A 27850-nucleotide genomic window follows, 5' to 3' on the forward strand; every position below is an offset into this window, starting at 1 on the left:
AGGCAAAAAAGCCTTACTTTACTATCTTACTATACTATGTCGTTTTTTTAAAGAAAAAAACTACATAGTACATATAGTGAGGCTTTTTTTTCTGAAATGACGGCATAGTATAGTATCATTTCAATGTCTAGAAGTAAAAAACAAACATGTTTAGAAGATAGTAGAGTAAGACTTTTTAAGACAAAAAAAACATCGCATTTTTTGACATTTCCCTCTTAAATAAATGAGAAAAACAACATGGGATGAAAAACAAGAGAAAGGGAAAGAACTGGGCAACACTAATTCCACTTTTTGCGATATCGAGTTGGACTAAAAGAGATGCAACAAACCTACATGAGAGCCATACTTATCCCTTTTCTGCATGAGTATTTCCATCATTTATTGAGTTCAAGATCAAAAGTATCAAGACACGTTGTATAAAAGTACTGCTTTGGAGCAGAATAACTATGCTCAAGTCATTCTGCACCTGTATTTCATGATTCAAGTGTACTTACTATACAGATTGGCTTTACATACATTTACATTCAGTTTTACATAAATTCCACTTGAATTCATAGAACATAAAGAATGTCTGACAGTAGGTTTTCTTTTGAGGAATAATTTAACACTTGCGTATTTGTGGCTGCGTGCACATTATTTCAACACAATACATTACATTAAAATTAAATTACCGTATTTTCACGACTATAAGGCACACTTAAAAATCAGAAATTTTCTCCAAAATAGACAGGGGGCGCCTTATAATCCAGTGGTCTTTATGGAAAAAAAAATCAAATGTGTCATTTGTTAAGGGTGCGCATTATAGTCGTGAAAATACGGTAAATCTGAATTAGTATAGGAAATGGGAAGCATGATTTCTGGACGGAAGCCCGGGCTTAAATTTCCAATGGATAATAAACATGTACTAAGTACTATGTTTCTGGGTCATAATAGCGCTTCTTCATGGCTCTGTACTTCTTGAGGAAGTAGAGGGCCTCCAGCTCCTTGATGACAAACTCTCCACGTCCCACCATTTTTTTTATGTGTTCGGGGTCCTTCAAGTCTTTATTCTTCATGAAGGCTGACTTGAGGCGCTGTCGGAAAAAGGCAGATCCCTCCGGGTAGTCTCGACCGAGATACAGCAACTTTTGGACAAGGATAAAAACATTTTTTTGAGTAGAAGTAGTAGGGGACCTCATATGATTCTATTTAATCTGGTTTACATTTCAAGATGATATTTTTGTGACAAAAGTTTGACAATAGTTTTGGCTGAAGGCGTCACGAGGAAATTCACGGCCCGCCACTGCAATTTAGAGAGATGTAGATATTTCATGAACAATTACAATTATGGATGTTACTGTGAGTTAATAGCATGCTTCAAAATCACAGAGGAAACAAAAAACATCTCATAAACTGAGTACAATTTTAAACAATGTGTATTTTTGGCTATTTATAAAACATGTTCTGGGTGTCCATAAAGTCTACTTACGTTTTTATAAAGCCTGATCACTTCACTTTTTAGTGGGTTGGCCATGTGAGAAGTGGACTCCTGAAATGTAAAATGTCACTATATATTACTACTATATTTTTACTATAGTATTCTAAATCGAATACATGATAGAAGTAGCACCTAGAAGTAGCCACTGCTAAACAATAGAATATTCCAAATCGCTTTTGTAGTTTCAGACTAAAACTAAGCAAAATCAATGTTGAACAAAGACATCCAAACGTATGTATATATTTACATATTTAAGTAATACAGTTTATGTGAAATACTCACGGTGTCCTTGTGGATAGTGTTTACAAGCAGCCTGCCGTACGTCGTTCGCTATGTCGTAAATGACAACAAAAGGCACTGGCGTAAATATTTTTCGCTCCTAGTATATATAAATTAAAAAGTAATGTGAATAATATCGCAAATCATGTTAATCCTACATTTTATTGAAATATAACATTTCAATGATGACATACATAATGGAAAATGTACGGCTAAAAAAGGATACTATAGCGCCGCAGCGTTCAATAGGGTCATTATTTTCGCGTCCCTGTTGCCATGGAGATTTGGCAAAACTGGCAACGCTTCCATTTGAGTAGGAGCGGATAAAATTAGGGTTTTGGTTGCATTTGGTTGCAAAATGTGAGTCAATTGCAAACTTTACTACTGAGAGTATTTAACTCCTTGCAGTATCTTCTTTTTCATAAAAAACAGGCTGCAGTATTTCATCATGGTGAGTTAAAAACTTAAAAAATGAATACACTTCTGTTTTTTAAAGATTTAACTGTTTTTCTACCTGACATTGCATGGTTTTTGATCAATTCCATATCAAAAACGATTCTTACCTTCTACGACTGAATCCTGAAGCCTCCTAAGAAGAAGGTAATCCATGGTTTTACTTTTCACTTTTGCAAAAAAAGCATCTTCTTTCACAATCCCAAAGCCATCTTCTTAACCACAATATACATTTGTGCTTTTTTGGCATGTATTCCAGGGTAAAAAAGCACCAAAGTTGACCAAAGCTCAAAAAGCAAAACTAAAGCTTGAGGAAGAGGAGAGAAGGTTGCGAGAGGAAGGTGGTTAAATACCTCCAAATCCATGAGGCCTGTCGTAAAAGTCTCTATAAATTGTAATATCTTGTTTTTGTTGAACAGAGGAAGCCAGGATTCAAGCTGAAAGAGAAGAACTTGAAAGGTTAGAAAGGCAAAGAAGGCAGGAAATCCTAGACAGACTCGAGGAAAAGGTATTTGAATCACATGGAAATGTATGATGTGCAAAAGAAGAGATGATTTTCCTCACAGGACAGCAAACGTAGAGGCGGCGAGCTTGGAGAACTCCATTCCCTCTTGGCAAAAAATTATTTTGCTGTCAAGAAACATAAAAACGATGTTGCGCAAATGACCAAGGTATGGCACTTATATTTGAAAGTCTCCAGATCTATTTTATCTGGATGATTAATCCTTTACGTGACAGGACGTTTGGTCGCCGGTCTTTTGGTCGCCGGTCTTTTGGTCACCGGTCTTTTGGTCGCCGGTTAAATGGTGACAGAGAGTTTATCTAAGTACTGTTTAATATCTAAGTACTGTTTAATATCTAAGTACTGTTTCATATTTAAGTACTGTTTAATATCTAAGTACTGTTTAATATATATGTACTGTTTATTATATATGTACTGTTTGATATCTAAGTACTGTTGAAAAACAGCTCTCAAAATTATATTCATGAGAGTTTAATATCTAAGTACTGTTTTCAACAGTACTTAGATATTAAACTCTCTCTTAGATATTAAACTCTCTCTTAAATATGAAACTCTCTCTCATGAATTTAATTTTAAGAGCTGGTTTCAACAGTAAACTCTCTGTCACCATTTGACCAGCGACTAAAAGGGCCAAAAGACCAGCGGCCATAAGATCGGCGACCAAAAGTCCGAGCACCATCCTATGTATCCATACAGTGGGACAAATACATGAAATGCAGTGACATTCCCGACCCGACAGTTCAGCAGGAAGTCAACACGTTCATCAGCTTATGGAACGATAACCCGGAATGCAGCGTCCAAACCGTATTCAAGCAGTGCAACGTGGCTTTGCAGGTTGGTAGCGTTTCCCATGATCACTGCAACCACTCTTTGAATTTTTGTTGTTTGCGGCAGCTTATCGAAGAACTGGAAACTCTCCTCGGGGAGGTAACCGACGAGGCGAACATCCCCAAATTCCAAGAGGCTCTCATGCTTCTGCAAAACATTGTTTACAAGAAAATTCTCAACATTAGCATGGAGACCCTGAAGGTACACATTAGCCAAGTTACGTTATGGCATGCCCGGACGTTTGGTCGCCGTTCTTTTGGTCGCCGGTCTTTTGGTCGCCGGTCTATATCTAAGTATCTTGAGCGGTATCTAAGTACTGTTCAATATCTAAGTACTGTTTAACACCTAAGTACTGTTTAACACCTAAGTACTGTTTAACATCTAAGTACTGTTTAATATCTAAGTACTAATTAATATCTAAGTACTGTTTAACATCTAAGTACTGATTAATATCCAAGTACTGTTTAATATCTAAGTACTGTTTAATGTCTAAATGATATTCATGAGAGTTTAATATCTAAAAATCTACTGTTTTTAAAAGTACTTTGATATGAAACAGTACTTAGATATTAAAGTCTCTCTCTTAGATATGAAACTCTCATGAATATCATTTTGAGAGCAGGTTTCAAGAGTAAACTCTCTGTCACCATATGACCGGCGACCAAAAGACTGGCGACCAAACGTCCGAGCACCACGCTATGTGGCATTCTCAAAAGTCACGAGATGATTCCTTTTCAGGGAGCCAGCAACCACATAGACACCGAGACGGGCAACATGCAGGCTGTGATCAAAAATGACAACACCACACTGTGTCTGTGGGCCAACCTCATGAGAAATCCAAGGTACAAAGTGCCAATCTTCCATTTTTTTGCATTTGGAAAAAAAAGCAAGAACTAGAAAGCACAGTTTTACAGTATTACAGATTGAACTTATTTGTGCGACAGGTTTAAACGTTTAACATTCAAGAGCGTAGGCTTTGGCTGTGAGTTGACCAAACAGCTGGCAGCGAGCAATGTCGCTCTGCGAGTCCTCTACACCAGCTACGACCACCTGTCTATTGTGTGCAAGTTGACACACTTAAAACCCACTACGGCTCCTCCCTGGTACGTCCAATCCTTCTGTTTTTGTTTTTTTTAAATCATTTCATTCAAGATATATTGACTCGACAAAAGCCGGTCGCCGGTCTTTTGGTGACAGAGAGTTTATTGTTGAAACCAGCTCTCAAAATTATATTCATGAGAGAGAGTTTAATATCTAAGAGAGACTTTAATATCTAAGAGAGAGTTTAATATCTGAGAGTTTAATATCTAAGAGAGTTTAATATCTAACTACTGTAAGTTTAATATCCAAGTACTTTTTAATATATAGGAAGTTTAATATCTAAGTACTGTTTGATATCTAAGTACTGTTTAATATCTAAGTACTGTTTAATATCTACATACTGTTTAATATCCAAGTACTGTTTAATATCTACATACTGTTTAATATCCAAGTACTGTTTAATATCCAAGTACTGTTAGATATCCAAGTACTGTTTATAATCCAAGTACAGTTTAATATCTACGTACTGTTTGATATCTAAGAACTGTTTAATATCTAAATACTGTTTAATATCTAAGTACTGTTTAATATCTACATACTGTTTAATATCTAAGTCCTGTTTAATATCTAAGTACTGATTAATATCCAAGTACTGTTTAATATCTAAGTATACTGTTTAATATCTGAGCACTGTTGAAAACAGTAGATATTTAAATATTAAATTCTCTCTCATAAATATAATTTTGAGAGCTGGTTTCAACAGTACTTAGATATTAAACTCTCAACAGTAAACTATTAATACTATAAACTAAAGGTCAGACAGGAGTGTGACGGGATGGGGGAATGCACAGATTGGTATTGACGTCTAGTAGGTAAAATCCCAATCGATAAACTCTAGAGTTTTTGATAGCTCACCCTGTTTGCAGTCTACTCACCGTATTTAATGATGTTCCGCACGAGGGGACATACGAGAGGAACAAAAAGGCAAAGGAGACACTGGAGTTGACGCCCGAGGAGATGCAACAAGAGGCGGAGGATGCACAGCAGGAGCAGAATACTGCCAAAGAACCAGAGCTGGAGAAAGCTGTGGATGATGATTTCATGTCTGAAAGAATGTCGGAAGAGTCAATGGTTTGGACAATAATAGTGTCATAATATTTTGGAGGAAAAAAAGAGTGATGTTTACCTGTTTATTGCAGAATACAGGAACACGATCCAGTATCCCAAACACGGAGGACGGCGATAGCCAGTATGATCCACACACAGATGATATCACAGGTAAGACCAATTGGTAAAATGTTAAAGTCATTATGCAATGGCGTATGTTCTCACTTACCAGACGCCATGAGTCCCCTGCCGATGGATGATCACACGACAGACCACATTGAAGGCGCCGAAGTGGTGGATTTGAGAATGTACACTCCTCTGGGTGGAGTCTTCTACTTTGAGCTCTTCCATCTTCCATCACAATCTTTTCATGTTAGGGGCTGGGAAATCCAAAAGGTGAATTGAAAGTGAAGTTTCAGAATAACATTTTTTTTGTGTCAGCGCCCTTCTGTATTTGTGATCGGACATTTGGTCCCAGGTCTTTTGGTCGTTGGTTAAATGGTGACAGAGAGTTTACTGTTGAAACCAGCTCTCAAAATTATATTCATGAGAGAGAGAGTTTAATATCTAAGTACTGTTTAATATCTAAGTACTGTTTAATATCTAAGTATACTGTTGAAAACAATACTTAGATATTTAGATATTAAACTCTCTCATGAATATAATTTTCGGAGCTGGTTTCAATAGAATTTAGATATTAAACAGTACTTAGATATTAAACAATGCTAAGATATTAAACAGTACTTAGATATTAAACAGTACTTAGATATTAAACAGTACTTAGATATTAAAAAGTACTTAGATATATTATACAATACTTGGATATTAAACAGTACTTGGATATTAAACAATACTTAGATATTAAACAGTACTTAGATATTAAACAGTACTTAGATATTAAACAGTACTTAGATATTAAACAGTACTTAGATATTAAACAGTACTTAGATATTAAACAATACTTAGATATTAAACTCTCTAATGAATATAATTTTGAGAGCTGGTTTCAACAGTAGACTCTCCGTCACCAAAAGACTGGCGACCAAAAGTCCAAGCATCTCGATATTTTCCATTTTAAAGTTGTCAGACGCAGGTTTAAGGACCTTTAAGTATATTCCCGAGAAGCCAAATCCAGAAGATGAGGAAACCTCCTCCTCACTTCTCAGCTTGTATGTGAAACTTCCTGAGTCGGTGGTCTTCCTGGAAACCCCTCGAGCGGCTCGCTGGGACGCAGAAGGTAACGGAAAAACTCATGTAGGGAACACAATGAGTTAATAATTCAAGAACTTTTCTCCTTTAGCCAAGTACTGGCGAATGGATGGCATTATCGACTTCTCTTACCGAGAGTATGTGGAAGAGGAGGTGGCGCCCAAAGTGGAACGGGATGAAGATGATGATGATGAGGAGGAAGAAGAAGAGGAGGAAAATAGCAAGGGGGCAAAAGTCTCCTTCAAAATAGAGCAATTCGCCCCATTTGTGTTGATGCAGCGCACTTACGCCAACTTTCCGTTCCGGAGCTGGGAGTTCCGCCCTTTGGGCAAAGACTCGGCCATCTACACCATCCATGGGGCTATTCTCGATCTCAGCATCACCATTCAGGTGCGCTTAAGATGAGTATTAAGACATAGAGCAGGGGTGGGTGAACTTTTCGGCCCGGGGGACACATTGACCTTAAAAATTTGACATATGGGTCAGCACAGGATAGGATACATATAAAAAAGTGCATCCGTTAACAGTACATATGAAACATAAACAGAAAAAAAAGGACTAAAGTATTGACATACTCATCACTCATCATTAAAGTCAAAAGTATAAAGAACTGCAAAGTAAAGTAGAAAGGAGTGTATTAAGAAATGTTAAAATGTCTTTTAAAAAAAGATAGAAATAGATAGGTAGATAAAAAATTGACAGATGGGCCGGGTCAGCACAAGATAGGATACGATACAAATAAAAAAGTGCATCCGTTAAAAGTACATATGAAACATAAACAGAAAAAAAGGACTAAAGTATTAACATACTCATCACTCATCATTAAAGTATAAAATACAAAGTCAAGTCAAAAGGAATGTATTAAGAAATATTAAAATGTCATTTAAAAAAAGATAGAGGGGCTGTAAAACACGAAAAACAAATAAGAGTGGAAAGAACTACTGCCACTGGCTTCCGCCATCTTGAGAAAAAAAAAAACATTATTTGGACAATGTCGGCGGGCCGGATTAAAAAGCCTAACAGGCCGTAGTTTGCCAATGTCTGACATAGGGTCATAGTGACTGACTTTTGGGGATATTTTACAGGGGAATCAGTGCATGCTGCAATCAGACCGAGAGTTGGGCCTACCCAACCTCTTTGACAAGTGGATGAGCGCCCCCGACCTGCAGCACGCCATGCTCAAGGCGGGGATCAACATCTTTGTCAACGAGCACACTGGGAAATTCATACGTTTTGGTCACAAGGTGCATCCCGCCGTTAACTACAGTAGAGAGTCTAGAATTTATATTTGCAAACAGATCTTAAATAATGCAACTGAAGGGCTCTTTTTTTTGGTTTAAAAGGACCCATTCATGGAACACGTCGCTTATGAGCAACTGGCCCTATTTGCGTCGGTTTGTAGCTTCTCATGGAGCAAATGGAATGCTCAATGTGGGCCAGAACACTTTGTCATAAAGGTACTTATTCGAAAACATTCACTCCATGTGTGACCAGACGTTTGGTCGCTGGTCTTTTGGACAAATAGTGACAGAGAGTTTACTGTTGAAGCCAGCTCTCAAAATTATATTCCTGAGAGAGTTTAATACCTAAGAGAGAAGTTTAATATCGAAGTACTGTTTAATATCCAAGTACTGTTTAATATCCAAGTACTGTTTAATATCCAAGTACTGTTTGATACCCAAGTACTGTTTGATATCCAAGTACTGTTTGATATCCAAGTACTGTTTGATATCCAAGTACTGTTTGATATCCAAGTACTGTTTGATATCCAAGTACTGTTTAATATCCAAGTACTGTTTAATATCCAAGTGCTGTTTAATATCCAAGTACTGTTTAATATCCAAGTACTGTTTAATGTCCAAGTACTGTTTAATATCCAAGTACTGTTTAATATCCAAGTACTGTTTAATATCCAAGTACTGTTTAATATCTAAGTACATTTAACCAGCGACCAAAAGAGACCAAAAGAGACCAAAAGAGACCAATTGACCGGCGACCAAACGTCCGAGCACCCACTCCATGCGGAGGAAACAACGAGGAAATCAATCACTATAATGAACTCTTCCACTTTTTTTCCATATCAGATCTGCGAGCATCAGGGCCCTGATCCCCCACCCGAGGATTTATGGAATCTCTACCTAGTGGGAGCTCAAAGATTTCAAAAGTTGGAGATGACGGAAACAAGCGACGTCTTTTGTGCGGACCACCACCCCGACAGCGAGTTTCACTCCACCTTCATTCACATGATGCAAGACAACATGAGCCCAGAAGGGATAACTCAAACCCGAGAAGCCCATTTCCTCTTCGTGGACACTGTTCAAAGTCTTTTTTGCGTCACCAGGCCACTCATGTTTTGCTAAAAAATAAAAAAAAATCCATTATAAATTCCCTCTACTTTATTACCGCCAAAGTTTCAAACATACAAAAAAAAAATCCAATCATTGAAAATCACAGCAAAAAGGGCCAAATTTGGTGTCAAAATTGTACCAACAATTACATTAAATAAATTCACAACACTCCAAAAAAAAGTCATAAATAGCTTTAAAAACATGTAAAATGTTCACCACCAGTGTTTATCAGTTATAAAACATAAGAGCAAGTTACCTTGAGTGCGATTAAGTGGGTTTAAAAAGCCGTCTGTGATTATTACACCGTGGGGAGGGTCCAGAAAACCCACGTAAACCCGCACATTATCGGCATAAGCAAGTAATACTGATGAAAAACAACCACGGGTGAAAATTGTTAAGCAGCCTTGGAAATGTCAGTGGCATTCATGCAAGGAGTTGGACTAGATTGGCAAACGTGGTGGATAAAATCTTTGGGTCTCAATGGAGGAATCTTTAGGCACCATCCCAGTTTTTGTTCCTCCATCACCCCCCTTTCAAAGTGCACGGAATATCTTGGAGATGGCCTGGAATGGCACCATCTGCTCAAAAGTCCAAAAAGCAAAGGGGACTAACTATACTGGGGGTTGTCCGTTGTGACGCAAACCCGTGTAAGGCCAGAGAAGCTGCTGGATGGCCATCCAGGAATCTCCAGTCCCCACCGGGGCGGCGTCGACTGCTGGCTGCATCACCAGGCTAGCCAAAAGTGCCAGAAGACCTAACAAGGAGGACACAATACTTTGATGTAGTACTGTATTGTCGGTGCTCGGATGTTAGAGTTTAATATTTAAGAGAAAGTTTACTATCTAAGAGAGAGAGAGATTAGTATCTAAGAGAGAGTATAATATCTATGAGAGAGAGTATAATATCTATGAAAGAGAGCTTAATATCTAAGTACTTTTTGATATCTAAGTACTGTTTGATATCTAAGTACTGTTTGATATCTAAGTACTGTTTGATATCTAAGTACTGTTTGATATCTAAGTACTGTTTGATATCTAAGTACCGTTTGATATCTAAGTACTGTTTGATATCTTAGTACTGTTTGATATCTAAGTATTGTTTGATATCTAAGTACTGTTTGATATCTAAGTACTGTTGAAAACAGTAAATATTTAGATATTAAACTAGCTCTCATGAATATAATTTTGAGAGCTGGTTAACAGTACTTTGACGTTAAACAGTACTTAGATATTAAATAGTAGTTCGATATTAAACTCTCTTAGATATTAAACTCTCATGAATATAATTTTGAGAGCTGGTCAAAACAGTACTCAGATATTAAACAGTACTCAGATATTAAACAGTACTCAGATATTAAACAGTACTCAGATATTAAACAGTACTCAGATATTAAACAGTACTCAGATATTAAACAGTACTCAGATATTAAACAGTACTCAGATATTAAACAGTACTTACCATTTGACCTGCGACCAAACATCCGGTCACAGTATTTTCTCGCATATCAAGACAGACCCATGAAATCATTGAACGTTACAATTTCTGTCTCTAACCTGCGAGGAGTAGCAACATAGCCAACCACAGCCAAATCCCCTGCCTGCCTCGAGCCACCGCGGCCGCAGACGCTCGGGTGGACGTCAAACTATTGGACAGAGACTGGGACAGTCCTTGATCAGGACAGGCCGGGATTGCTGAGGAACTTGGACTAGACGGGATTGAGAGAAGTACGCTTTAGTTAGTTCAAAAAGGGAGAAACGTTGGGGTTACTGATGAAATGATGACAATAATGCGTCACAAAATAATGGCGTTGAGAAGGCTGGAGAGGAAGCGTGCACATGCAAAAGTGGGAGAAAATGAAGGCTGGATTCTGCCCACGGTTCGAGAGATGCTTCAAAACACCCCATTATGAGTCAAGCACACAAGTTGGCATGCTTTCACAACACTTTGTCGTCCATTCGCACTTACAGCATCACAAAGAGCTCCTCCTGATTTCTGAGGAAAATTGACAGTTTGACAATTGCCTTGCAAATAACACATAAAAAACTGTAAAAACTCTTAAAAGGAGAAGCCAAGATAACGTAGTTAAAAAATGCTGAGCCCAAAATGCAAGTCCAGAATGGAAGAATATCATCATATGCTCAATTTTGCTCATCAGAATTTGGATTGGAAATGATGAAGTCTTCCATTGCTTTCAATGAGTTTCCCAGCAACCGGAAATCGCAAAAAGTGTGGATGGAGTTGAACTAACGTTTTTAAGGGCAGAATGAGGGAAGTGAGTTTGCTGCCCAGTTCACAGAGACTGGACCTTCTCCTCTCTGGTGCCGATTCTTCGGATTCGGCAACTGTCTGAGGCTCATTCACACTTGAAAAAATTGCTAAATTATCATTCATTTCTGGGATTTGACGGAGTTAAACTAAGCATGCAAGACTAGACTGCTGGATCCACCATCTTTACACACAAACTGAGATCTTTCTTACCTCTTCATTACGGCAGATGGTTCTTCAGTTTCAACCCAGGCGGCAGAGCTAACAAAGCGTTTAAGTGGGGGGCGCGCCATGTTCTTACCACCCATAGTCCTAAAAACCAGCATCAATCACATGAGGGAGAGGGAAAAATCCATGTTTTAAGTCTTAAAATCACCTAAGGGGGTAAGTTTAATGAATTTTGCTGCAGAATGTAGGCTATGTCATTCATGTTTTAAACTCATAACTCCAATTGAAATAATCAAGGCATGGTCCTCGGACGTTTGGTCGCCGGTCAAATGGTGACAGAGAGTTTACTGTTGAGATCAGCTCTCAAAATTATATTCATGAGAGAGAATTTAATATCTAAGAGCGAGTTTAATATCTAAGAGCGAATTTAATATCTAAGAGCGAATTTAATATCTAAGTACTGTTTAATATCCAAGTACTATTGAAAGCGACTCTCAAAATTATATTCATGAGTGAGTTTAATATTTAAATATCTACTGTTGATTCATAAGAGAGAGAGTTTTATATCCAAGTACTGTTGAAAACAGTAGATATTTAGATATCAAACTCTCTCACATCCGGCGACCAAACGTCCGGTCACGAAAGTCAACAAGTCATTGGTTTCAACTATGTAGAAGCAAACCGTTCAATTATTAACACAGCATAATTTGAATCATTCTGCCATATTGTGTTCGACTCTTCATCATTTTGAAACATTTAATTAAAACAACATATAATCCATGTGTAAATACTCTATTAAAATTCTATTTAAAAAAGGAGGCTTACCATGGAGATCTCCGGGTGAGTCTTTCTGCTTCACTTTCAGGACCATCTTGTTGTTTGGTCTGCCGTGGGGATGACAAAAAGAATTAGACCTCCGACCTCTATGGACCTATTTTAATGGCGACGGGTATCTAAGAGTTTAGGAAAGACTATAGGAAGATAAGCAACTTAGGTGAGAATCAATGATGTCCTCACCATGTCATAGTGCATGTTTCCTCCACCAGAGCGTGGAATTGCTGCTATGCTAACCCGCCGTGTTGATGACTGAGTGGATCCACAACAAAGGGGCAAAATGAAGTAATCATAGTTTAAGAAAAGGCCAGGTAAACACAGAAAATGTTGCTATGATGTGGGGTCAGACCTTGTAGTATTGGGTCGTCGGTGGCTTCTTGCCACGGAATTCATCTGGAGAAGACAAAGTCCAGTTAGTGGAGAGCTCGGGTTCTTTTAACGGGGATTAAAAAGGGAGTGATCGGACGTTTGGTCGCCGGTCAAATGGTGACAGAGAGTTTACTGTTGAAACCAGCTCTTAAAATTATATCCATGACAGAATTCAATATTTAAGAGTTTAATATCTAAGTACTATTTAATATACAAGTAATGTTTAATATCTAAGTACTGTTTATTATCTAAATACTGTTTAATATCTAAGTACTGCTTAATATCTAAGTACTGCTTAATATCTAAGTACTGCTTAATATCTAAGTACTGATTAATATCCAAGTACTGTAAAGTACTCTAAAAGTAGATATTTAGATATTAAACTCTCATGAATATAATTTTGAGAGCTGGTTTCAACAGTACTTAGATATCAAACAGTACTTAGATATTAAACAGTACTTGGATATTAAACTCTCTCCCTTAGACTCTTAGATATTAAACTCTCTCTTAAATATTAAACTCTCTCTCTCTTAGATATTAAACTCTCTCTCATGAATATAATTTTGAGAGCTGGTCTCAACAGTAAAATCCTGCTCACCATTTAACCAGCGACCAAAAGGGACCAAATGACTGGCGACCAAACGTCCGAGCACCAAAAAGAGAGCCTACCTCTATCCAGGTGAGATCCAAACGACCTCTCGTTCCTCATCATGGCCTCTCGGAGCTCCAGCAGTTCGGCATGCTCCTTTGTGTACACTCGTCTCAGGTTCTCTACGTGCTGAATCATTACTTCCACTGCCTTACCAATGCGACTCTCCTAGCAAGACCAAATTGATTTTTCCAAAATAACAAACTGGTAAAACACCATCTACGTACCTGATGAATGGACCCGAGCATCTCGGAGCGACTGGAAACACGAGTCATGGATTGGACGAGGATGTCCAAATTCTTCTGGAGCCTGTGGATGATCTCCATTGATTGGTTGTCATCGTCACATAAAGGGTTAAGAGCCTGGGAGACAAAAACATGGATGCTTTCAAGCTGTGAAGATGGATTTAAGATAAAATACAAAAATACTCTGACCTGCAACAATCCCTGGCAGCTGGAAACTTCCCTGCGAACATTTTCCTCGGCCAGGTCACGTGAACGTTCTTCCAATCGGAGTCTTTTCTCTAAAGTAAACATGTCGCACTTGAATCCCAGAGCTAGACGTTGGAATTCGGTCTGAAAAAAGGAAGCAAAAATGATGAAAACATTCGTATTTGAGACAAATTGTTCTGAATTGTGGGTGTAACGCACCTCAATCTCTTTTTCATTTGGTGACAACGGGCTGAAAATGGAAAATTGGAGCAATTGGATGAAGGACTGAAAAAAAAATGAATAGATACTGATACCTCTATTTTCTTACCTGCACACATCATCCTGCTCAGAGATGGTTGACGACTCTGTTTAAGAGAAAATGGATGAGAAGAACCAACATACCAACCAAACAGCTTTGCATGTAAAACGACGGCCAAATGGTGACAGAGGGTTTACTCTTGAAACCAGCACTCAAAATTATATTCATGCGAGAGTTTAATATCTAAGAGAGAGAGGGTTTAATATCTAAGTACTGTTTAATATCCAAGTACTGTTTAATATCCAAGTACTGTTTAATATCCAAGTACTGTTTAATATCCAAGTACTGTTTAATATCCAAGTACTGTTTAATATCCAAGTACTGTTTAATATCCAAGTACTGTTTAATATCCAAGTACTGTTTAATATCCAAGTACTGTTTAATATCCAAGTTCTATTCAATATCTAAGTACTGTTTACTATCCAAGTACTGTTTAATATCTAAGTACTGTTTAATATCTAAGTACTGTTTAATATCTAAGTACTGTTTAATATCTAAGTACTGTTGAAAACAGTAGATATTTAGATATTAAACTCTCTCATGTATATCATTTTGAGAGCTGGTTTCAACAGTACTTAGATATTACACTATATGTCTTAGATATTAAACTCTCTCTCTCATGAATATAATTTAGAGAGCTGGTTTCAACAGTAAACTCTCTGTCACCATTTGACCGGCGACCAAACGTCCGAGCACCCTATAAACAACACATACGTTGTTTTTCAGTAAGTGCACAGCTCCCAGTTTTGGCTTCATCCACCTTCAGTGCTTGTGTAGAGTCTTGACCTTGTGACTCCTGCAAGTTTCAGAAAAAAACATAATTTTACTGGCTTATATGTCATGTTACCTTTTGCTTTTTGGCATGAGATAGTGAATTACCAGCTCTTTTCGATTCAGCTCATTGGAGTCCTTCTCCTCTTTACTTGTATCTGTCACGTTGCTCTCTAATTGGCCATTCTGCACTGACGACACGCTTGACAACTGACAGTCTGTTAAACTGTCGGCGCAGGTGCTGGTGAGCTCCCCTGTCCCTTGAGGAAGAAGCGCTGGGGTAGTGAAACTCACGTGTGAGAAGAAATGCATCTATAGCACACCATCGGAAGACCCTTGCCTTCTACTTGGGTGCTCGGATGTTTGGTCGCCGGTCTTTTGGTGACAGAGAGTTTACTGTTGAAACCAGCTCTCAAAATTATATTCATGAGAGAGAGTTTCATATCTAAGAGAGAGAGTTTAATATCTAAGTACTGTTTAATATCAAAGTACTGTTTAATTTCGAAGTACTGTTTAATTTTGAAGTACTGTTTATTTTCGAAGTACTGTTTAATTTCGAAGTACTGTTTACTTTCGAAGTACTGTTTAATTTTGAAGTACTGTTTAATTTTGAAGTACTGTTTAATTTTGAAGTACTGTTTAATTTCGAAGTACTGTTTAATTTCGAAGTACTGTTTAATATCTAAGTACTGTTGAAAACAGTAGATATTAAACATATTAAAGATATTATTTAGATATTAAACTCTCATGAATATAATTTTGAGAGCTGGTTTCATCAGTACTTAGATATGAAACAGTACTAAAATATTAAACAGTACTTAGGTATTACACTCTCTTAGATATTAAACAGTACTTAGATATTACACTCTCTCTTATATATCAAACAGTACTTAGATATTATACAGTACTTAAATATTATACAGTACTTAAACTATGTCTCTTAGATACTAAACTCTCTCTCATGAATATAATTTTGAGAGCTGGCTTCAACAGTGAACTCTCTGTCACCATTTGACCAGCAACCAAAAGACCGGCGACCAAAAGACCTGCGACCAAACATCCGGTCACGCCTACCTGCCATGCTTGTGTACCCTTCCTTTGCACTCTCCTCTTCCTCAACCAACACAGGAACAGAACTTGTGCTGAAAACCACAGTTTTTCACCATTAATTACACATCCTGAACAAAATAAGCGAGGAACTGTTCCTACTCACGCGTCCTGTGTTGATCGGGGAACAGACGGGTCCTGGCTTAGACTCTGAAAAGTTGAAACCAGCAAAAAAATACATCTAACTGACTCTTTTGCACCCAAAAAAAGACACTATGCCTTTTCCCATTGCAGTGCAATGCTGTTTGAGCTCTACATTGTAGGCAAGAAAACACAATTGCCTAGATTCTTACATAAGATGTAGTTTGGAGGGGAGCTTATCTTTTTGTGTGATAAAACGCTCGCTAGCGCTGGCACGAAGCTAAGTGGTGGAGGTGGAACGCCTGCACACACATACTTGTGTGAACATTCGCACAGTAGAGTAAGGTGAGAGTTTTGCCTTAGCAACAAAACAGGATATTGTGCAATGCTAGGGACAGTACATCATGTCCAGTTTAACACGGAAGAGGCAAATAAGTGGTGGTAAACTGAAAGTGGCAAACTGAAAAAGACATTTTAAAAGAGAAAATAAAGAGGAAGTCATGCCCTTTTACATTTAAAGTGTTTGTGCTTTGCTACTTACCGTTTCGGTGCTTATGTTGATCTCTTTGTCTTGACCTTCTGGTTGGATGCTGTGGAAAGAATTGTCCATATTACTACTTTGGTATTAGAATCGACTTGACATATTCAACTGCTTTCAGTTCTGTGTGGGTTTGCTGATGTTATGCAAAGCATGGTAGAAGAGAAAGTACTATTTAGGCAGTGTGATGCCTCCCACATGCAGGGAAATATAACTTTGAATAGCAAATGTGGGATCACAGTATAGGAAAATGAAAGAAATGTTTTCCCTTCTTAATATGTACATTTCAGAAGCTTATACTTAGGTGCAGGTTCTTTTATTTTTTCCAATTTTGAGGTTTTTAGGGTATTTATTTAAATTTATTTCTTAATACGTAGATTCTCAAGGCTTATACTCATGTGCAGGTTCTTATATTTTTTCCAATTTGGAGACTTTTAGGGTCTTTTTTTAAATTTATTTCTTAATACGTAGGTTCTCGAGGCTTATACTCATGTGCAGGTTCTTTTGTTTTTCCAATTTAGAGACTTTTAGGGTCCTTTTTTAAAATTTATTTCTTAATACGTAGATTCCCAAGGCTTATACCTAGGTGCAGGTTGTTATATTTTTTCCAATTTAGAGACTTCTAGGGTTTTTTTTTTTTTACTGATTATATTTTGTCACCTTTCATTTGAAGGAGTGATTTTATCTGGTGTGATCTTCGTTTCCGTAGGCGTGCTTGTGGGTTCCTGTTCGGAAATGCTCACATTTTGCGATGCATCTTCAGATTTTGATGTCATTTCTGGACAGAATAAAACACATTTCTTGATTTTTAGTCAGCCATTATATACGAGGCGGCAGCAGGGGTGGGTTGGGGGTCATACCACGACTCTCCGAGTGGGACGGATCAGGCGGAGCATCCGCCGCTGGGTGCTCGGGTCTGACAGCTTGCGAGTGGGTGTCCGACATTACTGCCGCTTCATCCTGAAAGACAACAACATAGCAGGGATTTGAAAATAGAAAACAAGGGGTGAAAATATGTTGATGTGCATTATGTGTGTGAGTCATGTGTCAAACTTCTAGCCATTTTTGTTGTGTTTTGGTTGTTCTTTTCCCCCATGACCAATGTTCCCTCTAAGCTGTGCACAATTGCGCACTACTTTCGTCTTCTCTGTGCAGCAGCTATCATATGGCGCGCAGTAAATAAAATCCAAAGTTGTTTTTTTACCCCTTTACCCATGATGGCGCCGTTTACATGGCAGCCAGTGGCAGTAGCTGTCCACTCTTATGTTTTTTGTGTTTTACAGCATGTTTTACATGAAAAATTAGAGGGAACATTAACATGCACCTGCTTATGGCAGGTGTAATACTGGTGTGCCCGTAACGAGCAATGATAATGTCGCTCACACTGTTACTCAGTGCGCTCAGGGACGTTGTCTTTCTGCCCAGACCAATGAAACATTAGAGGGAACATTGCCTATGACTTTTCTACTTAGTGTGCTGACAATAAAACCAAATTTAGAATGTCACCTGTAGATGTTGATGGTTATCCTCAGGCTGTGTTGATTCGGTGAAGCACACTAAAAGAAAAAGCACAGAAGAGAATGGACATGAAGGCTGAAATCAGGGCAAACTTCCATAAATGGTCTCAAAATATTCAAAGTCAATAGCGCAAGAAGGACCAAAATGGCATTAGCGACTGCATTGGCATGCACATTTTTTTGCTCACTCCGCTTGCTAGCCACTCATGCGAGAGAGGAATTGAGGGGATTATTGCTCGGTCCATGGCCTCGGATGGCTTTCCCACCTGGCCATAGAAGGGCCTTGAGGAAGAAAGACACTAGGGTATACATATCAGGTCTTAGAACCCAAAACCCATAGAAGGCAGTGTGTGGATGTCAAGTGAAGTGCTGCTTCAAGGCTGACTGGGTGTCCTTTGACTCTTATGGATTACAGCAGGGGTGGGCAAACTTTTTAACCCCCGGGGGCCATATTGACTTTAAAAATTTGACAGATGGACCGGGTCAGCACAAGATAGGATACATATAAAAAAGTGCATCCGTTAACAGTACATATGAAACATAAACAGGAAAAAAAGGACTAAAGTATTAACATACTCATCACTCATCATTAAAGTAAAACGTATAAAGTACTACGAAGTAAAGTAAAAAGGAATGTATTAAGAAATATAAAAAATGTCATTTAAAAAAAGATAGAGGGACTGTAAAACAAGAAAAACAAATAAGAGTGGACAGATCTACTGCCACTGGCTTCAGCTTGACGGCGCCATCTTGGGAAAATAATATTTGGGTGGGCCGGATTAAACAGCCTAATGGGCCGTATGTGGCCCGCGGGCCGTAGCTTGCCCATGATTGATTACAGGCATCTAACCCAAACATATGAACCAAGTACAACACAATACTTTTGTGACCATTCAAACCTTTCTTTCGCATTTTTTCACCTTGGCTTTCTCCAGTCAGACACTGTCCATCCAGGGAAGCCTCAGGTTTAGCAGACCCCACCGGAGTAGACGTGTCTCTGGCTTCACCCTCACTCGTGCCATTCACCACCGTCCACTTTTCGTCCCCTTCCTCCGTTACTGCGTCCTGAACTTGACAGGGGCTTGCTGCAATTTCCTTTTTTAGGAAATCTTGAAGGGCGTATTCCTCATCCCATTCCAGGTCATCACCAGTCTTAAATAAAGACACATTGAGGTGAAAATAGTACCGTATTTTCACAACTATAAGGCACACTTAAAAGTCTTAAATTTTCTCCCAAAATAGACAGGGCGTCTTATAATCCAGTGAGCTTTATATATGGAAAAAAACTATAAGTGTCATTCGTTGAGGGGTGCGCCTTATAATGCAGTGCACCTTATAGTTGTGAAAATACTATTCTCAAAATAGGGCCACACATCTCTAATTTTAGCTCTAAAAATACTGATTAAGTGGGCATATATACACAAAAAACATGTCAATGATTTTCAAGCATACAATTATCACCTTTTACTATATTCCAGTACACATACTATGTGTATTTTATATACCTGATGTTTCAAACTGACCTCTTCTTCTGGTACAGGTGTTTGGCATGAAGCTTCTCGGCTATCTTGAGGAGTCTTGAGTTGTTCTAGTTCTTCACTCAACTGCCGTTTTTGGTTCTCCTGATCCTGCACCCTGCATGAGAAACAGAAAAATCAATTAAAAGAACGTGATTTTAAACTAAAAAGTTGTCAAAAAGAGATGGAGAGAGTTGAAAATAGTTCAATGGACATACTGTACCCAATCCGCAGGCCCATGCAGTGTCCCATTTTGTTTCCCAGGGTGACCAGCGCCAGTTCTCCAACTGGCCCAGTGCAAGATTGCGACTCGGTTTTGGTCAAAATCAAATTCCAGATAAAATAATTGGCACCAATTTTGAAATCCAAAATGTCTCAGTTACAGTTTTAACAAGAATAAAACAAAAAAAATAACTCCACTTGATGATATCAATGGATAAAAAGGTTTTAAAACCCTTTTTTGAATGTTTTTTTTTTAATCAAAAGTTGATGAGCACTACTCTGACCTGCTCTTTCTGGGCAGGAATTGAGCCACAGGGACTCTTATAAAGCAGTGCACTCACACATTTTATTAACTCATTCATTGCTGTGTAGGTAAAAAAGAGGGTAGGAACACCCAAATTTAGAAAAAAAATGGAAAAAAAGTTTATTTTTTTCAGTTTGGATGAAACCAACAACTCTTATACGACTGATTAAAGTAGTAAATAAAATCTTATTTTTTAATCTTAATTTTTAAATATACATTTTTTCAGTCCAACGAAAAATTAGAGGGAACATTGGTTGGAACACCCAATGGAAAGCAGGAAAAGAGCAAAATTACCTGACAGTAAGGTGAAGAATATCCGTTCTGGATCTCCTCATATTACTGGCCATTTTAATCAGCTCCTTCTCTATGGAGTCGGTGTATTGAGCCAACTGGTCCAGGGTGAGGCCCCAGTCCTCCCTGGTGGCGTCCAGTACGCCCTGTTGAAAGAAAACAAAAAAAAATGCTCTCACTCGTGTTTACCTTGCACCTCCATGCTATAGTTTATTTCCATGCATGACACCTGACTCTCTGGGGTGGTTCTAAACTTGAGTTTACTGCTCTACGTGCCTAATGAATGCACAAAGACAGGGTTATGTTCACGCTACAGCACACCGACTAAATGGGTTTGTGGGAGTTATATAAGAGGCAGTGCAATATGTGAGTGGAAATGTATGAAGGGATGGTGCTCGGATGTTTGGTCGCCGGTCAAATGGTGACAGAGAGTTTACTGTTGAAAACAGCTCTCAAAATTAGATTTATGAGAGAGTTTAATATCTAAGAGAGAGTGTTTAATATCTAAGTACTGTTTAATATCCAAGCACTGTTGAAACCAGCTCTCAAATTTATATTAATGAGAGAGAGTTTAATATTTAAGTACTGTTTAATATCCAAGTACTGTTGTAAATATTTAGATATTAAACTCTCTCTCATGAATATCATTTTGAAAGCTGGTTTCAAAAGTACTTGGATAATAAACAGTACTTAGATATTAAACTCTCTCTCTTGGATATTAAACTCTCTCTCTTAGATATTAAACTCTCTCTCATGAATATAATTTTGAGAGCTGGTTTCAACAGTAAACTCTCTGTCACCATTTGACCGTCAACCAAAAGACCGGCGACCAAAAGACCGGAGATGGATATTAGCAAAGATCATACAATAGGAAGAAGCCTATAGTGTCACCTTAAGACTGGTCTCTGTGTTGGCTTCCGGTTTTGACCGGTCACTGAGTAAGGCTTTCAGGGCAGTGAGGACTGTGTTGGTGTCTTGTTGGAAATCACTCTTCTGTGGGATACAAATAAATAGATTTGAAACATTGTGAGTCCATCAACAGCTCTGAGTCCAAATATTATTTTTTCGCGTTACCATTTTGTTTAAGAGTTTCTTGAATTCCAGGGCCATGATTTCAGGGCTTGGACCGTGCATCATTAGCAGCACTTCTCGGTCCAGAGTCTCGTCCAGTGGTGAGGCGGCGCATATGCCGGTGGGGAAAGGGTCCACCTCATGAAGGTTAAGTTCAAAACAGGCATTATTAATGTGATCTTTCAATGAGTGAAGTACAGTAATCCCTCGAATATTGCGGTTAATGTAGAGCAGACATGGCCGGGTGTTCGGACTTTTGGTCTCTTTTGGTAAGAGTTAGAGTCTAATATCCAAGTACTGTTTAATATCCAAGTACTGTTTAATATCCTAGTACTGTTTAATATCCAAGTACTGTTTAATATCCAAGTACTGTTTAATATCCAAGTACTGTTTAATATCCAAGTACTGTTTAATATCCAAGTACTGTTTAATATCCAAGTACTGTTTAATATCCAAGTAGTGTTTAATATCTAAGTACTGTTTAATATCCAAGTACATATGACCAGTGACCAAAAGACCGGCTACCAAATGTCCGGTCACGACATGGCTGCGATAATCTAAAAAAAATAGTTTTTTTATAGATCTAAAACAATGTTTATTTTAGATTTTTTTAAAATATATTTTTAGATTTTACAAAATAATTTTTGAACTAAAAAACACAAAAAATGATTACAAAAATTACAATTATCGATTTAAAAAGGGGAAAATCAGGAAATGTAATATACATCTATACTTTTTTTCACTTTAATTTGATCCTAAAACAAAGTCGCCACTCATGATTTACTTTCCCGGGCCACACAAAATGATGCGGCGGGCCAGATTTTGGCCCCCGGGCCGCCACTTTGATTGCACAACATTGATGAAGGAATGCAAGGACTGACCTCTAGTGGTGATTGAGCTAATGCCAGCTCTGTCTGGAGTGATCCTGAAATACTTTGGTTCAACCTGTAGGCGACGGAAAGCGACACTCCACCACTGTCGAGGCAAATAAAATGAATAATCAGCACCACGGACAGCGACATCCACTTAATCCATTTGCTGCTACACTCCCAGTTAAAATGGATTTAAATTTAAAAGAATGATTAGGAATTGGGCATCTATCATCGTCAAGGGCCCTGAAAAGTTTTGTTACAGCCCAAAATGGAGCCCATTCTTTTTTATATTTAAGATAAAACGTACCCAGAAAAGTCTGGTAGCATCATCTGCACATGGTTCTCCAGTTTGCTCTTGTCGGCCCTCAGTAACTGAAAAATTGTCATCAATAAGTCACTTTTATATCATAAAAGTGCATATAAAAGGAAAAACTGACCTCTGTAACAGATGTGTATTCTTCCACTATTGCTTTGAGTTCATCTATCTGTCTTTTCCTCTTAAATAGATAAAAAATGTATTTAACAAGACCTTACAGAGGTCAGAAATAAAATAAAAATAACTTGAATATAACAAATACCTCTTGTATAAGTACTTCTTTTTCATTGACGACAGTATCGAAAGCCTCAATCTGCACCTGAAGAGAAATACATGACCATCACACAACTATTTTAATAAAAAGTAGATGAAAAGGAAGAAAAACAACAATAAAAGTACTAACCTGAAGGTCAGCATTGATGTCACACAGCTCTGTAATCCTCTTCTGAAGCTCGTCCATCTCCATGGTGACCCTAAAGTTCTGAATAGCCAGTAGAGAGTTGTTATCAACTTGCTTATCTACAACTTATCTGAAAAAAATACCTCTTCCTGAAGAGATGCAATCTTAACAACAAGGCCTTGGTTTTCCTTCTCCTATAAAAATGAAGTGATTCAGAATTAAGAGGTATTTTCCCTAGTACTTTATAAACAAGTATGGCTGAGTATTCGGACCAGATGTTTGCTGTGTGCGCAGGCGCGAGCTCTGCCTTCCTCAGTGCAATTCAGGGTAGCCTTCATTTCTTCCACTTCGTCATGGAGGATCTTTTCATTATGGATCAGCTGTTGGTGACTAAAGGGAGAGAAGGGTGGTTAAAAATGGGTTGTTTTGGGCATAGTTTGCCAGTTTGGGGAAAGGTGGCTGACCTTTTAGTCTGGTTGCGTAGTTCCTCGTTTTCATCTGCTAGTTTTTGGTTGCTCTCCTCCATGCTTTCCATGGACTGTTTTAGCTTCTTTACCTCATCTTGGAGTTTTTGGTTGCTCTTCTGGAGGTCGGCGAGGCAGTAGACGAGCTCTGATGTTTCGCTGTGGGAGTGGGAGAGAGGAAAAAGGAATGAAATATTTGTGACCGGATGTTTGGTTGTCGGTCTTTTGGTCGCCGGTCAAATGTACTTAGATATTGAACAGTACTTGGATATAGAACAGTACTTGGATATTGAACAGTACTTGGATATTGAACAGTACTTGGATATTGAACAGTACTTGGATATTGAACAGTACTTGGATATTGAACAGTACTTGGATATTGAACAGTACTTGGATATTGAACAGTACTTGGATATTGAACAGTACTTGGATATTGAACAGTACTTGGATATTGAACAGTGCTTGGACATTAACCAGTACTTTGACATTAAACAGTACTTTGACGTTAAACAGTACTTTGACATTAAACAGTACTTTGACATTAAACAGTACTTCGATATCAAACAGTACTTCGATATCAAACAGTACTTCGATATCAAACAGTACTTCAATATCAAACAGTACTTCGATATCAAACAGTACTTCGATACCAAACAGTAGTTCGATATCAAACAGTACTTCGATATCAAGCAGTACTTCGATATCAAACAGTACTTCGATATCAAGCAGTACTTCGATATCAAACAGTACTTCGATATCAAGCAGTACTTCGATATCAAACAGTACTTCAATATTAAACAGTATTTGGATATTAAACTCTCTCATGACATACAATTCCTGTCTTGACACGTCTCCTCCGAAGCCTTCCAAGCTTCCCGATGTCATATTGAGGAGTATGGTTCTCCTTGCCTCTATGGATGACAAAATATACATTTTTAGAATATTCATCGTGAATAAACGCTTTGTGTGCTGACTCGGCCCATCTGTCAAATTTTTAAAGTCAACGTGGCCCCCCCGGGCCCAAAATATTGCCCACACCTGAGCTAAAATATGAATAATAATTGCAAATCATCATGTGAGATTATGTTGCCATATTGACATTCCCTTTAACTCATTGCAAATGAGTTAAATCAGGAGTTAACTTGAAATAAGAAACAATCTTCAAGGCAAAATACACACCTGATAGGCTACTTCTTAGTTTATCCGGATCCTGAAATACTCCTTCTGGTGGTTCTTCCCTAAAAAAAATACAAATAGAGGAATAAGTCCAAACATTATTACATTTGGCTTGTTGAGTTTTTTGAAATTAGTTTAGTTTTTAACCCATTTTTGCGGCAGTCCTCAATCCACTCCCACATGACGGCGTGATATGTCTCCAGGTCTATGGAGACATCTTTGCGTTCAGGATCCAGCATATTACAAAGATCTTCAAGTCCTCGGTCTTCAGGGGAGCGACTGGTTGTATGTCTTAAGTAGTCAACGATGTGAGAGACGTAGACTTTACCTAAGATTTTTAAAAAAATGCTTCTACTTCCAGTCGGGAAAATACGGTATATTGTATTTTTTTTTTTGTTTACCTCGGCGCTGTGTATCACACGCGTGGAAGATAGTGTCGAGGAGATTCTCCTCGCAGATGAGGCTGACTTCTGCCATGTTGTTGCTATCAGAGACCATCTTGTTCCCTAAGCAAGAATGCAGGAAAGAACATGAGTAATTTTCTCAAGGCAAGAACGACGGTGGCTGCAAATGTAGTCCATTTAAAGTGTAGGTGTTATCCAATATCTGAATAACGTTGTTTGCATTTGCTGAATAAGTGTTCAAATCTATAGGATGTTTAAGAAAAGTAAAGATTCTCAAAGTGAGAATGTGAGTAGCTCCCTTTTTCCATTTCAGTTCAGTTGTATTTAACTTTAAATTCAATGTATCTGGATTTGAAATAACACATTTGCCCTCCTATTCCAGTTCAGTTGTATTTAACTTTAAGTTGAACATATCTGGATTTAAAGTAACACATTTGCTCGCCTATTCCAGTTCAGTTGTAGTATTTAACTTTAAGTTCAACGTATCTGGATTTAAAATAATACATTTGAATTGGTTTGTCAACTTAACATGTTAACAAACATTTTGAACTAGTAGCAATATTCCAAAGTTGCTAAATGTTAATATTGCACTCCAAATTGGTCAATGGAAATAAAAAAATAAAAAAATATTGCAGATGTGGTTCACCTATCACACCATTCTTAATACATTCCTTTTTACTTTACTTTGTACTTCATACTTGTTACTTTAATGATGAGTGATGAGTATAGTAATACTTTAGTCCTTTTTTTCTCTTTATGTTTCATTTGTACTGTTAACGGATGTACTTTTTTATCTGTATCATATCTTGAGCTGACCCATCTGTCAAATTTTTAAAGTCAATATGGCCCCCCAGGCCCAAAACTTTGCCCACCCTTGATCTATCATCATCAACAATCACAAAAAGCCACCAACCTTCATCTTCAAGTGGCAATCTTTTTACAACCAGAGCTGGGTAGGGCATGTCAAACTCTGGTGACTTCCCAGCATCACCAGAGCTGAAGTCCAGGTTGTACGAGAAGACGTCATCACCAAGGCTGAAAGTTTTAGAGAGCGTATCGCTGCTCTTCTGTTTACACGCAAAATCACTTGGCGTTGATCTGGTTTCACTTTGCGTAAACGTAAAGTACGGGGAATCCTTGAGTTGGTCTGTTGGGGTAGAATTATACGTATGCCAGATTTTATAAGGTTTTATGTCACTCCTATGGATACTTCTCTTATCCCCAATAGTACTGCTGATACTATATGTGATATTAGCAGGGGTGGGTGGGTTAGATTCTTCTGCGAGAGGAGTAGAATACTGCATATTTTCTGGGTTAAATGGAACCTGGCAAGGAGTCCCTGTCTTCAAAATGGCTTCCAAGTTGTGGCGAAGGCCACATTGGGGGCTGTCGTAGCTAGTGGAGGAGATTTTGGGGATCTGGAAGGGGGAGTAAGGTTCTCGGTCACCGTGCCATTGGATGGTTTGCAGTTTACGGCAGATGCTGTCCACTGGGTTATGGCGGCGAGTTGCTTGGGGTGTGATTGGCATGATCAAGTGGGGTTGGAGACTGGGGGACAGATAAGGACAGTGAATGGAGTTTTAATCATAAGGCTTAACATAGACAACATCAAGTGGGCTGGAGCAGTAAACTCATTGCAAAATGACATAGAACTAACAATAAACCCACTTTTTTTCCTTTGTATTAGTCACTAATACTAATAATTAGTGCAAAGAATAAGTAAATTATCAAAATGTTCATTAAAAGAATGTTCCTTTTACATTATGAACAATATATTATGAACAAGAGAATAACTTAAGAACATAAATAAATGTCAATGTTCATGTTGTCTGCGAGTTTAAATTCTCACCTCAAACATTGTTAATTCAAATACATAATAAAACAATACAAAATGTTTTTTTTTTTTTACCTCAAAACACCTGGCAGGTAATCTGGCGTTTATTCCACGCACATGCGCACTCTGAATGCAAGCATGCATGGTACTCAAAACATATAAATTTAACTGACAGCGCCACACTGTGGGCAAGAGTGGTATCAGCAACATACAGGTGAATGCGAGAAGTGATATTTAAAATTAATTTCACTTCAATTTAGATTGTTTTATTGCAACCAAACCACCCAACTTCATTCAGATAAACACAAAAGGATTATATTTTGTGTCAAATTATAACAAAATGCTACACACGTGTGTTTGAATCCTGGTCATTTTAAAGCCTGGTGTTAAAAACTAGAAAATCCCAAAATGAGATTATTTTAGTTTTTTTTTTTAAATTGCATTGCAATGTAAAAAAAAAGAAGAGAAAAACAAATATGTCTTTCACCTACCGCCAGGTGCAACATTTTGATTCCTAATAAAACGCCCCCTAATTCCTCTTTGAATAACCTACAATCCGAATAAATGCTTGAAATGCATTTGACCTTTGTCTATTGAACAAAGTACATCCATCAGAATTAAAATGAATGGAATATGTCCAAGTGCCCTGGTGTCGGTCATCAGAA

General features: G+C 38.0%; 3 protein-coding genes across 4 annotated transcripts; 1 reads left to right on the plus strand and 2 right to left on the minus strand.

Annotated features, from left to right (window-relative positions):
- Positions 1-346: 346 nt before the first annotated feature.
- lyrm5a (LYR motif containing 5a) lies at positions 347-2015 on the minus strand. The gene is made up of 3 exons (XM_077709574.1): positions 1760-2015; positions 1469-1528; positions 347-1124 (listed from the first exon to the last, which is right to left on the minus strand). Exons 2-3 carry the CDS (start codon positions 1511-1513, stop codon positions 912-914), a joined length of 258 nt encoding a protein of 85 aa, XP_077565700.1. The 5' UTR covers positions 1514-1528; positions 1760-2015; the 3' UTR covers positions 347-911.
- Positions 1828-9300, plus strand: dnai7 (dynein axonemal intermediate chain 7). 2 transcript variants are annotated; one of them, XM_077709573.1, is made up of 17 exons: positions 1829-2207; positions 2342-2356; positions 2469-2550; positions 2629-2717; positions 2776-2880; positions 3429-3566; positions 3627-3761; positions 4299-4402; positions 4505-4663; positions 5528-5732; positions 5801-5879; positions 5941-6104; positions 6789-6945; positions 7009-7307; positions 8003-8161; positions 8261-8374; positions 9002-9299. In XM_077709573.1, the coding sequence occupies exons 1-17, from the start codon at positions 2205-2207 to the stop codon at positions 9275-9277; spliced, it is 2283 nt and encodes a 760-aa protein (XP_077565699.1). In that variant the 5' UTR covers positions 1829-2204; the 3' UTR covers positions 9278-9299. The 2 variants fall into 2 exon arrangements, with proteins under 2 accessions (XP_077565698.1, XP_077565699.1); XM_077709572.1 differs by having other exon boundaries at positions 1828-2207; positions 3429-3761; positions 9002-9300.
- lrmp (lymphoid-restricted membrane protein) lies at positions 8880-27850 on the minus strand. Its single transcript, XM_077710159.1, has 40 exons — positions 27677-27850; positions 26265-26899; positions 25349-25453; positions 25095-25275; positions 24951-25009; positions 24604-24682; positions 23772-23930; positions 23580-23697; positions 23451-23501; positions 23311-23388; positions 23170-23226; positions 23029-23088; positions 22899-22963; positions 22601-22694; positions 21723-21857; positions 21540-21641; positions 20652-20794; positions 19838-19949; positions 19235-19466; positions 18304-18353; positions 17658-17757; positions 17458-17575; positions 16801-16849; positions 16285-16328; positions 16146-16213; positions 15180-15346; positions 15015-15096; positions 14310-14346; positions 14201-14231; positions 13985-14125; positions 13778-13912; positions 13571-13718; positions 12882-12925; positions 12716-12784; positions 12524-12582; positions 11744-11842; positions 11514-11627; positions 11231-11257; positions 10819-10970; positions 8880-10019 (listed from the first exon to the last, which is right to left on the minus strand). The coding sequence occupies exons 2-40, from the start codon at positions 26878-26880 to the stop codon at positions 9877-9879; spliced, it is 4323 nt and encodes a 1440-aa protein (XP_077566285.1). The 5' UTR covers positions 26881-26899; positions 27677-27850; the 3' UTR covers positions 8880-9876.

The sequence above is a fragment of the Stigmatopora nigra genome, chromosome 23, assembly GCF_051989575.1.
Source record: "Stigmatopora nigra isolate UIUO_SnigA chromosome 23, RoL_Snig_1.1, whole genome shotgun sequence".
Lineage (NCBI taxonomy): Eukaryota > Metazoa > Chordata > Actinopteri > Syngnathiformes > Syngnathidae > Stigmatopora > Stigmatopora nigra.

What these genes read in the sequence shown, in the direction of transcription:
- lyrm5a (XM_077709574.1), bottom strand. Translation starts at nt 1,513, where the DNA reads ATGGCCAACCCACTAAAAAGTGAAGTGATCAGGCTTTATAAAAAC. An exon ending in TGATCAGGCTTTATAAAAAC is followed by an intron (nt 1,125 to 1,468) that starts GTAAGTAGACTT and finishes CTTGTCCAAAAG; the next exon opens with TTGCTGTATCTCGGTCGAGA.
- dnai7 (XM_077709572.1), top strand. An exon ending in CCCACTACGGCTCCTCCCTG is followed by an intron (nt 4,664 to 5,527) that starts GTACGTCCAATC and finishes CCCTGTTTGCAG; the next exon opens with TCTACTCACCGTATTTAATG. An exon ending in CAGAACACTTTGTCATAAAG is followed by an intron (nt 8,375 to 9,001) that starts GTACTTATTCGA and finishes TTTCCATATCAG; the next exon opens with ATCTGCGAGCATCAGGGCCC.
- lrmp (XM_077710159.1), bottom strand. Translation starts at nt 26,880, where the DNA reads ATGCCAATCACACCCCAAGCAACTCGCCGCCATAACCCAGTGGACAGC. An exon ending in ATTGCCACTTGAAGATGAAG is followed by an intron (nt 25,454 to 26,264) that starts GTTGGTGGCTTT and finishes ATTCTTGCTTAG; the next exon opens with GGAACAAGATGGTCTCTGAT. An exon ending in TGCACTTACTGAAAAACAAC is followed by an intron (nt 14,347 to 15,014) that starts GTATGTGTTGTT and finishes TCTCTTAAACAG; the next exon opens with AGTCGTCAACCATCTCTGAG.